The sequence below is a fragment of the Tamandua tetradactyla genome, chromosome 19 (genome assembly GCF_023851605.1).
Source record: "Tamandua tetradactyla isolate mTamTet1 chromosome 19, mTamTet1.pri, whole genome shotgun sequence".
Taxonomy (NCBI): Eukaryota; Metazoa; Chordata; class Mammalia; order Pilosa; family Myrmecophagidae; genus Tamandua; species Tamandua tetradactyla.
The window spans coordinates 55,418,777-55,431,445 of record NC_135345.1 but is presented as its reverse complement, the minus strand read 5'-3'; the positions used below and the strand labels follow the sequence as shown (position 1 = coordinate 55,431,445).

General features: G+C 39.7%; 1 protein-coding gene across 5 annotated transcripts in view; it reads left to right on the top strand.

The window, feature by feature from the left end:
* KDR (kinase insert domain receptor) overlaps positions 1–11,345 on the top strand; it is a 47,864-nt gene extending 36,519 nt beyond the window's left edge. For 4 of the 5 annotated variants that reach the window (XM_077136898.1, XM_077136896.1, XM_077136897.1 and 1 more), the window contains exons 28-30: positions 4,696–4,795; positions 5,294–5,379; positions 7,122–8,230. In XM_077136898.1, the coding sequence (XP_076993013.1) occupies positions 4,696–4,795; positions 5,294–5,379; positions 7,122–7,341 (406 nt within the window). In that variant the 3' untranslated portion in view covers positions 7,342–8,230. Of the gene's footprint in view, positions 1–4,695; positions 4,796–5,293; positions 5,380–7,121 lie in introns of all 5 variants that reach the window. The other variant, XM_077136895.1, reaches the window with a different exon arrangement.
* Positions 11,346–12,669: the final 1,324 nt, after the last annotated feature.

Below are 12,669 nucleotides of genomic sequence, written 5' to 3'. Positions count from 1 at the left end.
ACCCCATCTTTGGAAGCCTCGCCCCTAGTCTGATTTTCAGAATTTTATTTGCATACTGGGACTTCCGAGCGTATTTAAAACACATGCACCACAGTCCTTTCCTGATTTGTTAAGTGGTTCTGAAGGAGGCTTTCTTTTTTCTTTCTCCCAGCACCTGTGCATAAGACAAGAGTTGATATGGTTTTCTACAATGTGATATTAAAATTACCTTTTACTTTTAAGTCTGGAGACTCCTTTACTTTTCTTTTTTTCTCATCCTCAACCCCCTTTGAGGTTGGGTATTTTCCTTTGGGTATTTTCCTCCTTTAACTCTGGACTCACTGCAACTCCTGAAACCTGGGCTCAGCTGGTTCCCTGAGTGAACTGAGGCTGTGGGGGGTGGGGGATGGGGGGTTGGGGCGGTGGGAGGGCAAGGAACCTGATGGTGAATCCAGCACTTTGCTAGGTTGCCAAGCCACAGATGATGCTGCAAAGGCACATATCACCAGTTTGCCCTACGGAACCCAGGTTCGGCAACATGGACAGTGTGGTGAGAGGGACAAAAGCATAGAATGGTCAGACGCCAATGAGCAAGCTGCCCATTCTGTTTATATGAAGAATTCCAGGCACTTTTCAAAAGAAAACAGGCCATATGTTGTCTGATTTTGCCCACATGACAACTCTCAGAGTTATGCAAGGTAGAAACTATTACCTTTCTGATGTAGATGTTGAACTTGAGGTTCAGAGAGACTAAATGGAGGCAATACAGTTTGTTAAAAGATCTAGATTTTTAAGTCAGTTAGAACTAGATTGGATTTACTGGGGAGTAGCTGCATGACCTATGGCAAATCCTTTAACCTCTCCCTCAATTTCTTTAGCTGTAAAATGAGGGGAGGTCACTGCTATTGTTTGCAAATGGTTGTTTTGAGGATTACATGAAATAATGTATTTCCAAGTACTGACACTTAGAAAGCCCTCCATAAATGATAGCTATTAAACTAATGATCTGCTTAAATTCACGAACTGAGATGAATCCAGTCCCTCTGACACCACTCAGCACCTTTTTCTCCCATCCCAAGAAGGACCCCTCAGACAGAAAGAGAAATTAAATAAACTACGGTTCCCATTCCAAGTTTGCAAATTCCCTAGCTCAAGGTCAGCTGGCCTTCTGGTGTGCTAATTTCCCCTCATTTGGTCATGAACTACATTCCTTGTCTTTCTTTTCCTGTGACCAAGTGGAGTGAGGCTCCAACTGGCAGCCTCTTGGCTCATTCTGGGGCTTTGCATATGGTGCTGAGAAGAAGATGAAGTCACGTTTGTGTAAAGAAAGTGCCAAGCGCGATGCTGGATCTAAAAAAAGGGGCTGCTAACATTTATCCGCAGAAGCGTGGACAAATGTGACACCACGCTCTGAACACAGGCCTGGCTTCTATTTTCTGTCTGTGATTTTTGAATTGGTCTTTCCAGTCCAGTTTCTCTTTTATCTCGCCATAATTTGAAAACTAAAATGGAAATTGGAATCATTTGTCTGCCTCCCCTCCCACCCCCTTCCACCGTTTTTCCTTTTATAAAAATAAGACTCCATGGTCACATTTAAATCATGTGGGTTAAAAGAAAGGCAGAATAGAAGCATCTGCACACTTCTTTTTTTACATGGGCAGGCACCGGGAATTGAACCCGGGTCCTCTGGCATGGCAGACAATTGTCCTTGCCTGCTGAGCCAACGTGGCCTGCCCTGCACATTTCATTTTGATGCACCCTTATGGTTCTACCTCCCTGGGGAGAAGGAGATGAGGCTGGGGTCACTTCCCAGGGGACTTGTTCTTTCCTCTTTCACATTTCCAACCATGCCGGAAAGCCCAGGAGTCATTCTCACTCATTCCTTCCTTATAATTTTCAATTCCGTTGCATTATAAATTGAGCTGGGCAGAGACGTCACTGTGGGTGCCAGTGTTGTGATCTGTTGTCCCTTTAACTATTTTCAAAATATTTGTTCAGCATTTATTTAGAGAGGAGGCTGAGAGGATGTGAAGTCTGAAGGGTCAGGACCACTCCTTTCTTAGGTTTAGCTTTGTCTCTTAATTTCCCCTGTGGATCAGCCCTGGCGCAAATTTGCATGCCTCCCATAACGAAAACAGACATTTTGTGACCTCACCTTTCTCTTGGGGGCTTTCACCGCCCACTCCAAGCAGCTTTTCAAAAGTTTCTTTTTGATTCTTTCCCAGAGAAAGATTTTGGTACTTAACATTTTCTTTGTTTTGGCTAAACTTTGGCTAATTTCTAGTGATCGATCAAAGTCCCTTGTAGATTACTGCCTAGGGCAGTCTCCTGAAGTTATTGTTCTGAATCTGCCTCTGATATTAAACTGCCTGAGGTAGGACTCCCATTTCTCCGTCTTTGATCTTTCCCCCTCGCCCTCCATCAGTGCAGGCAAGGCAACTAGAATAGCGCTGAGCATGTATTAAGTGCTTAATAAAGATTTGAACCATTGTCTGCACTGCTCTCTTCCCTTCTCTTCCTGATAGTTTCTCAAGGGAGGCAATGTGGAATAGAGGGGAACAAAACCTGACCTGGTTTTCAAATCTGAAGACTCCAAAGTTTGAGTTCAAGTCTTAATTCTACACTTTACTAGCATTTTCCTCCTTGGTCTTCAACTTCCTTATCTATGAAGGAGAAATAATAAAGATCTACTTAATGGTTTTGTGGGGTGGAGAGTAGATGCAACAACGTTTGTGAAAGTACTCTGTCAACTTTGAAGAGCATGCGATTTTTTAAATTATTAGACTCAGAAATCAAGGAGCTGTCCCTTCTAGGGCAGTTGCCGTGATTTCCCAAAGCCAGTATCCTTGGAGTCCTCACTGACATTCTCTCTTCTATTTCTTTCTCACTTTCTATGTCCGATCAATTACCATCTCTTTGTTTATATCCCACATATCTCTGAAACTCATCCACTTCTCCAAACCCCATGGACAATACCTTTATTCGGGCTATTCTTTTTTCTACATGAGTCCAGCAGCCCCCTGATTGTTCTCTCTGCTTCTGGTTTTACTCTTCTCATTCCATTCTCTACTTAATAGCCAGAGTCTTCTTTCTAAAGGTCAAGTTAGACCTTATTAATCCCGTGCTTAAAAACAAAAAACAAAAAACACCCTTCAATGGCTTCTCATTGTCCTCAAAATAATAATCCAAACTTTGGAGCTGTGTGGATTTTGACAAGTTCCTTAACCTTTTCATGCCCCAGTTGTTCATCTGAAAAGTTGGGATAATGATCCCTTCCCCTAGAGAGGTACCATTGTGAAGATCCCATGAGATAATGGTTGAATAGCCTTCAGTGCAGTGCCTGGTATGTGATGGATGCTCAGTAAGGGCTGCCTGAATGAGTGAATGAATGAATGATTGACTGTTGTACCAGTGGTTGTTGGTTACCAACTATTCTAGAGACTGGGCCTAGGTGAAAGAGGACTTTCTCCCTATATATCATGCCCTCTTTACTGCGGAGTTACCTGAGTGAGAATATCACTGGTAAACCTAATACTCTCCTCTCAGTAAAAGGAGGAACCTGCTTCCTGAGGCAGGGGAGGGAGAGTCAGCTTCCATTCTCCTCCTTTGGCAAGGCTACTATGCAGCAGGTCCAGAAGGCAGCTTGTAGTAGGTTGTAGGCTATGGTAAGTGGAAGAGTGCATTTGCCTGTCCCAGGGGGCTGTTCCTGTGAAAAAGTCTTCCCTTCTCTCCACTTGAATTGTCAGTGATTTTGACAGGATCACCCAGACTCACCCAAAGTGACATGGTAGAGCGGGTCACCTCCAGAGAACATGTGATCTGTTGTCTGACAAGTCATCTTAGTCTTTGGATTCCTGGAATGCTCTTTGAAATTCAAAGGAGGAAAACAAGCTTTGAGAGGTAGAGCATCATCTTACTTAACAACTCGAAGCTCAGCATTAATCACCTCATTCATCCTCCAATATCCTTATTAGTTGTTGCCAATCCGTTTTTAAGTTAGAGAAATCAAAGGCCCAGAAATATTCACGGTTTGCCTAAGTTTCACTGGCAGAGTCTGAAATAGACAAAATAGCTCAAGATACTTGAACCACTGCCCTTTCCTGAGACTAGAAACTCCATGGACTGAAAATAGGAGATGGTGAGACTCAGCCCACCTCCCCCTCTGCACATCAAGTCTCTATTAAAGGTAGAAAGAGATGGTTGTCTTCAGATCCCTGCTGGGTTCAGCATGCTTCAGTGAGGCCTCCAGGTGTTTCCTGTGCCCATCTTGCATTGAGTAGTTGCTCTGTAAGTCTTATTATCTAGAAATGCTTTTCTAGGAGATGGCCAGAAAGATGTGATATACTTGGTAATATGTCATGGCTCAATAGAGGAATTGTATGCAATCAGGAAGCCAAGTAGAGGGAAGATGATCACTCAGTCTGCTGTTATTGTCTTTAGTCCAACCCTGGACCTCAAAAGTATGATTCAAAAGAGTGGGGGCTCATCTAGGCCCCTCAGTTATATTATACTTTTAAATGGCTTTTCACAGGAAATTAAGCCTCTAATGTGTGCTAGCAGAGAAAGATTTTGTTTTGTTTTGTTTTTCTTTTTCTAAAGGAAGTTTTGAAGGTCACTATTAAGCGTGTGGTTGAAAGATAATCAACTTAGGTATCACTTGTGGTATCTGCAGCCAAATATACCACCACTAAAATAAAAATATTTGTTCTTTTGCAGTCAGTATCTGCAGAACACTAAGAGAAAGAGCCGGCCTGTGAGTGTAAAAACATTTGAAGATATCCCATTGGAAGAACCAGAAATAAAAGTAATCCCAGATGTAAGTACATCTTTTAAAAATAGTCTTAGAAATAATAGAAAGAATGAAATATTAGCTAGATAAATATTAGCTTAAGAATTAGAGTTTTGGAGCCTCATTATAAGGCCGTCCTTGAGGGTATAAGCCATGGGGTCATTATGGGAATGGAATTTATTGAACCCCCTTTTCAATAAGTAAAACCCCTAGTCCAAGGTTCGAGATAGTCTAGCTTTATCCTGAATTTCACTCAAGAGCAAACGGCATCATTGTAAAAAGAGGGATGGAAAAGGCCTCCTCAGCTCCTTCCTAAATTGTTCTCTTGAGCCAGGCCTACGTCTACTTCTATAAAACAGCTCTCTCCTTTTGCAGCCTATGTAATGTATGGCCATGATACCCTTACCTCCCGCTATAGGATGTTTGATTGTGTTTTCTGGTAAATGGCTAAGAAATCAGCTTAGTTAAATAGTTGGTCAGTGTTTACTCTTAATCAACTGTGCCATTTCATTGCCTCTCGAAAAGGACAACCAGACGGACAGTGGTATGGTTCTCGCGTCAGAAGAGCTGAAAACACTGGAAGACAGTACCAAATTAGTTCCATCTTTTAGGTAAGACTGAGGTTTTCAGGAATTTTTGGAAGGAATTTATGATTTTCAGTGTTGATGCAGTTTTCCCTTTTAGTTGTCTTTGTTGGTGGGGCAAATTGCCATTAACTATTACAGAGCCAAAACAAGCGAAACAGAGGAACCAAGTGGCAAGTCTAAAATATAATCTGAAATAAATTCATGGATCTGATTGGTTTTTATGAGAATTTATGAATACCAGAGAACTTCTAAGGGTCTTTGCTGTGGTTAGCAGTTTGTATGGTATTGGTTTGATAACAAAGAGGTCATTGGATGTGATTTCAAAAGCTATTCAGATGATTAAAATCTTTGTGGATTCTGAAGACTCTGTAAATCTGTATATGAATTCATGCATCTGTACTTAAGGAGTATGATGTAGAAATAAGCCAATATCTATTTCTTTAATGTACCTAAATATTATTGGCTGAGTTATTATCAAGTATTTTTCTTATAGGAAAAGTATTAAATTTGATTTCATGTATGATTTCCCCTATAGGGTTCAGTAGGAACCTATAGTTGCTTTGAATAGGTGTACCTACTTTTAGCACAACAAATAAAAGAAAAGCATTATTTATAATAATAATAAGAGACAAAGTAGTTATTTATTTCTAGAGGATTCACTCTAGGTAAGAATAGAGATTTTGATCTCCTTATTATCTCACTCTTATACAAAATGGGAACACTTATGGATTATTGGGTGATGCTCACATAAAAGAAAGCATGAATGTGAGCTGCTGTGTGATTTTATTGTTTGCTTCAAGGCCTGAGATGAGCACTTGTGAGAGCCAATAATATATTTCATTCATTAATTCAAAAAAAGATGTGTTGAGGAAGTGCTGTGTTCGAGGCACCATGCCATTGCTGGTGACTCTAAACTAGTTTTATTGGGAGATGCACTGATAGAAAAATTACCTTTGTAATCATTTGAAATAACTTTAACTCATATACAAACATGGAATAAATGTAATCTATCAGCAATTTTTAAGATACTAATTTGGGTAAAACACTTACTAAGAGGGGAAATAAACTGCATCTTAGTGGCTTGAGAAAGCGCTAATTCTGCAGTTTTAGATCAACAGAGCCTGCATTTCTAAGCTTTGACATGATTACCATCTGTCAGGATTCCATGCCATTGAAAACATTCTCTGGTTGCTGCTGAGTGATCTGGGTCCTCAGTCCTTCCAAACAACGTGGTTTTGATGAGTAAAAAGCAGGCTTTGACATGTCAAGCTTGATTACACACATACTCTGAGTTATTAAAGTTTCACGTTCTTCAAGAACTTTATTAACACCATACACATGCCTTGACTAATTGATAGTGTAGAGAAAGCACAAGTAAACTTTCTGAACATCCCAATTTCCTTTAATATCATGAGTCTCTTTGGCCCCTATCACTGTATACAAACTTGTCAGTCTGCAAGGCCATAAAAATGTTCCATTGGTCGGAGCCTTTGCATAACTCAGGAGAACTGCCTTTCATCTTGTCTGAGGCTTGAAAGGCTTGAACATGAAGAAGGGGACTTATCTGCAGCTAGTAATTCATGCTAGTACCTACAAATAGACATTGTCCAAGTAAACCTGATATGTTGATTAACAACTGGGAGATAGAGGCAGCTGGCTTTTCCAAGGAGATTATAGTCCACATGGGGTTGGGAATGGGTTAGAGTAGAAGCCAAAGAACTGTTTTCTTTCTTCTACCAACTTATTGGTTGCCATTTCTTCTACAGTGGGCTGATGCCCTGCAAAAGCAAGGAGTCTGTGGCATCTGAAGGCTCAAACCAGACGAGTGGCTACCAGTCTGGGTATCACTCCGATGACACGGACACCACTGTGTACTCCAGTGAGGAGGCAGAACTTTTAAAGCTAGTGGAGATTGGACCACAAGCCAGGGGTGCAGACCAGATTCTCCAGCCTGACTCTGGGACCACACTGAGCTCTCCTATTTAAAAGGAGACACTCACGTCCCCCACGACTGGAAATCACATGAGAGGTGCTGCTCAGATTTTCAAGTGTTGTTCTTTCCACTATCAGGAAATAGCCACATTTGATTTTCATTTCAAAAAGAGGACCTCAGACTGCAGGGAGCCAGCCCCCTAGGCATTTCCTGAGAAGATGCTTCTGACCTAAGAATGTTTATGTGTCTTCTCCCAGTGTTGACCTATTCTCTTTTCATTCATTTAAAGAGCATTTATGATGCGCCTTACTGTGGGTCTCACCCATAGGTTATAAGAAAAGACATTCAAGAAAAAATTCCATCTTCAAAAAAATAGTAGTCTGTCTAAGGGAGTTGACACCTCTAAAACAAGAAGTAAGCCAAGCAATGTTGGTGCTTTAGGTCTTGAAGATGGGAAAGACCAGGACTTTATGGACTGAAGCCCATCTAAGAAGCTTTGTTTAGGATATGGGTCCAAAGCCAAGTGTCAAGTGGAGGATTTGGATTGGTAGAAAGGAAGATGTTAGCTTGTTCTGAGAAAGTACTGGACCCTGCAATTGTATTGCCTTGACTCTGATGGAGGTGGACATGTGGTCTAGTAGGAAATGTAAAGGCTTCAGACAGGGTTGCTGGTTTTAGAAGCTTGCGTGCTCTTCCCAGTTGGGCTAAATGAGAGTTCCTTGTGCTGTTTCCGACTCCTAATGAGAGTTCCTTCCGGACCTTTACGCGTCTCTTGGCCGAGCCCCAGGAAGGAAATGATGCAGCTCTGGCTCCTTGTCTCCCAGGCTGATCCTTTATTCAGGACACCATAAAGAAAGGATGTTCAGACCAAGGCTCCCTGTCGTGTTGAAGAGTTCTGCCTGCAAACAACAGCCTCTGGTTTCTTCTGGATGAATACCCACATTTCTTTTATGATGTGATATGTCTGAGACTGAATGTAGTAGATTCGATGTCAAGCTGTGGTGCCAGAACTTCAGGAAGGATTTTATCCTTTTGTTTCTTCTTCCCAGCCCTATCCCCACCCACAAGTATATTAGTATTTGGCATCTACCCTCCCGTAAAAGCTGACCTGGGTTGTTCATTCTCTGAATGAATATTAATCAGACTTCAAAATTACTTTATAGCCAGAGTTCTAACAACATCTATTGTATTATTTAGACTTTTAACATGTAAAGTTATTTCTACTGTTTTTTGCCCTTGTTCTTTCCCTTTTAAAAAAGAAAATGTATTTTTTTTTTCCTTTGGTACCATAGTGTGCGATGCTGGGAACCATGACTATAAAACATGCTATGGCACATATATTTATAGTCTGTTTATGTAGAAACAAATGTAATATATTAAAACCTTATATTATATCTAGTGAACTTCGTATTATTCACATTTTGTATCAGTATTATGTAGCATAATGAAGGTCGTAATGCTTTCAGTAATTGATGTCATTTTATTAAAAAGACATTGAAAAACTTGAAAAAATCCCTTTATAAGGTGGCATAGCAAAACCTATCCTTTTTTTCACTGCTAAAATGGAGGGGATAGGGGAAAACAGGCATAATTTTCATGTGGTTGTTTTTCGCTTTTATTTGTTCCTTTGTTCTTTTCACAGAAATATATTTTGATAACATGTTTATATACTTTATTAACCAATAAATGTATTCATAGTAAAAAAAATGCAAAGGTATAATATCACAAGTATCTTAAGGATAAGTACTTCTAGCTTGATACATAATTACTTTTTCCCCTACTCTTCTTCATTACACAAATAATTCCGAGACATGTTCACTCTCATCATACTCTGAGCACTTTTGAAATAGTTAAAATATGGACAAAACACACATGATAAGTACCCTAAACTCATTTCTGTTAAAATAGAAAGTCATGAAAATCAAAGGGTAAGAGGTCTTGGGACAGGGGGCCAAACCCAGGTATGTAGGGCAGCATGGAGCCTATCTGCAGTTCCCAATCATATTAAGTCATACTTAGCAGTGTTAGATCATCAAATCCAGTATTGCCATTTTGAATGTTTACTTTTGTGTGCATTCACTGGCACCAACCAGTGGTCTGAATTCTGTGGTATTTTTTTATGCAAGAGTTTGAAATCTGTATCTAGTCAAATGTTGTTTTTTAAGTTTTTTTTGTGTTATTTAGGAAGATTTTCCTAATCCTGAAATAATTCAAGTATTTTCTTCTTTCTTTTATTATATTTAAAGCTATCTGGGATTTATTTTGTATACGGAGTGAGGTAGGGGTCTAGCTTTGTTTTCTTCAAACTGATTGTCAATCATGGCGGCACCACTTATTAAATATACGTCTTCCTCTATGTTTAGGGAATTATATCTTACAACATTTTTCCAATACCCCTATCTCACTGAGACCTTCTGTATACCTGTATGATGGAAGAGAGGATAGCCATGGGTGTGAGTGGCTTCTAAGGACAGAATTTATGGATTGGGTATTTAGCTGGGATTGGTAGATTAGGGCCTTCTGACAGCCTAATAAATCATAGGTCAGGCCTGGTCCAAAAGAGAATTGCTCATTTGTTCTAGTTATTACAGCCTCTTCTGGTAAATGAATGGAAGAAGAGCCTGGGCTTTTCAGGATGGAGAAGATCTCATGCAGAAACATAGGGTTTTCTTCAGTTTAGGAAAAGAGAAGATTCTGTTTCTCGTAAACAACCCCTGACACTATTTTTAATGCCAGGAATTTGGATTCAACTGAAACTTCACACTTTATAAAGAAATGCTTTCAGCACCTTACGCAGAATGATAGGAGTGAGGTTTGGCCTTCCTTTTTCCTCTGTCTTCCATGCCTCTTGTTCTTAGCTCCTTTTCTCACTTCAGTTGTCCTGTATTGCAGGAAAAAAAAATGTGGCTTTTTAAAGTGCTTCCTGCATAGTCTTATTTTCAAAGCTTTAATTTGAGGCATTTGGTATATTTTAGGTAAGGACACACTCTCTCTCTCTGGCTCCTGCACTCAGTCCCTCCCTCTCTTTACTTGTTTTGTTTTTCTTCCTTTCAACCTTTTTCCACCAACCTTCCTCTTCTCTGTTCCCTACCCCCACCCCCAACCTTCTCAAAGGAGAGATAAAGTTTTTTGGGAAAATTTAAGTTCATTATCCCTGACAAGGTTTTCCTATCAACACATATTCCTATCCTCTTCAATGAAAGGAAAGAAGAAAAGCAAAAACCTCAAACACACAACTTTGTAGTTCTAACTTTAACTCAATTTTCCTATCTCCCCATAGCATGTCCTTTCTACCATTCACTCAGATATTTGTCACCAAGATGAAAAAATGCAGGCAAGCCAAAATGCAGACAAGCTAAAGTCTTAGAGAAAATAACTTTTCCCATACATGTCTTTTCACACGTGCTTCTGCTCCCTTAGGTACAATGCATATGTCCATGTTTTCTCGGGTATGCGGTGGGCATGTCTCAAAGTGGGGTTCTAATTTGCTTTTTAATGAATTTTCTAAATGAATCTCTTCCATGTCAAAGTTTAGACATTAGTGAAAATTGGCACAGTCTTCGTGAAAGCAAATTCCGAATTTTGGAAAAGTTACAGAATGTTCCTAGTGATAAAGAGATTTTAAAAATAATAATAAAGACCTTTACTCTGCTTTTTACTGGAATGGAGAGAAGTGGAGGAATCTGGGAGGAGCAGCCATGAGAAATTTAACAGCTACATTGACCTGAAGTTTTGGAGCTAAAGTTGCAGAACATACCAGCTCTATGAGAGGTCTGACTCAGAGATAAGGACTGTTGAGTTAGGAAAAAAGTATTCTAATGAAGACTAGAAAGCTTACTGATAAGACAAGGATTACAGTAAATTGTGATTGATATCAAGTGAATGTTAGTGAGAAGATATTAAATTGTATGTTATTTTATTTTCTTTAAAACCTTCCCTGTGACCTTAGTGTAATTTCTTTAACACCCGTAAAACATTAAAATCAGCAGTTTCACTAAAAATACTTTTTGTTTTAATTACAAATAAAAGAATGAAGAGAAAATATGTTGTTTTAATTTCTGTCTTAGCATCACTCGTAGTTATTGTCAAGCACTTTAGGGCATATAATCAGTGATACTTACCAATAACTGGTGGCAGTGTGCCCTCAAGCCTTAGTGGTTTGAAGCACTCAACTTTTAAGGTACATTGCTGCAGAAAAAGGGCAAGAGTAAGAAAACCAAATTTTGCTCTAGTTTTGTTCCAGTTTTGCTCCATCTGACATTTCCCTTCTTTAGAAAGATTTGGGGAGAATAAATTCAAGAAAGTGTGTTGTATTCTGTGTTGGCTCATGGAATGATTCACGTGGAGCTCTCTGAGCTACTGTTCCAGAAAAGGGTTAATGGGATGCTGGTGCTGTGCACTGAAGGATGTCTTTTAAGCAGAAATTACCTTTCCTTCCAAAGGAGATTGATAACCTCCCATATATTGCCACAGAGAGAAAATAACTGGGAATGAGAATCGAGATGCAAGACAGAATTCAGGCTAGAAAAACAGAGAGGGGCAGTATCCCACCATCATTTCCCAGGTTAACAAGAAGATTGGCAGATGGGATCTATCCTACAGTATATGTTGGGAAAAGCAAAGCCTTCCATAGAAATCAAGTGCCAATGATTCAGGCCTTAATACTGAACTTTAAGTCATTTTATATATGCATATGTGTGTATTTACATGTAATAGAATCTATGCAATTCTTACAATGCACCAGGTACTCTTATTAAAACCATAAATATTAACACATTTAAGAAATAAGGACCCCAAAGCAAGATGTGGACACTGCAGTCTAGACTAGATGGCTAAACCACATTAGGATACAAAAAGTGCATTGTATGTGCCAGGCATTCTACCCAGGTAGTGGTCAAAACTATTTGTAAGCTGAATGAGTTAAGGGTTATCAATAGAACTGCTCCACGTTTTGTTATATATAGATGACACAATGGGTGGACCCAACCTGACATTAGAATCAGGATACTTGTGGAACAAACATGATATTCTAGTTTGCTAGCTACTGGAATGCAATATACTAGAAACAGTACAGCTTTTAAAAGGGGAATTTATTAAGTTGCAAGTTTACATGTTCTAAGACCATGAAAATGTCCAAATTAAAGCAAGTCTATAGAAATGTCCAATCTAAGGCATCCAGGGAATGCCTTAGAATGCCTATCTTGGTTCAAGAAGGTTGATGATGTTCAGGATTTCTCTCTCAACTGGAAAGGGACATAACGAACATGACGGCATCTGCTAGCTTTCTCTCTTGGTTCATGGAGCTCCCCCTGGAGTGTTTTCCTTCTGTATCTCCAAAGGTCTCTGGCTGCTCAGGCTCTGTATTTTTTTCCAAAGTGGTT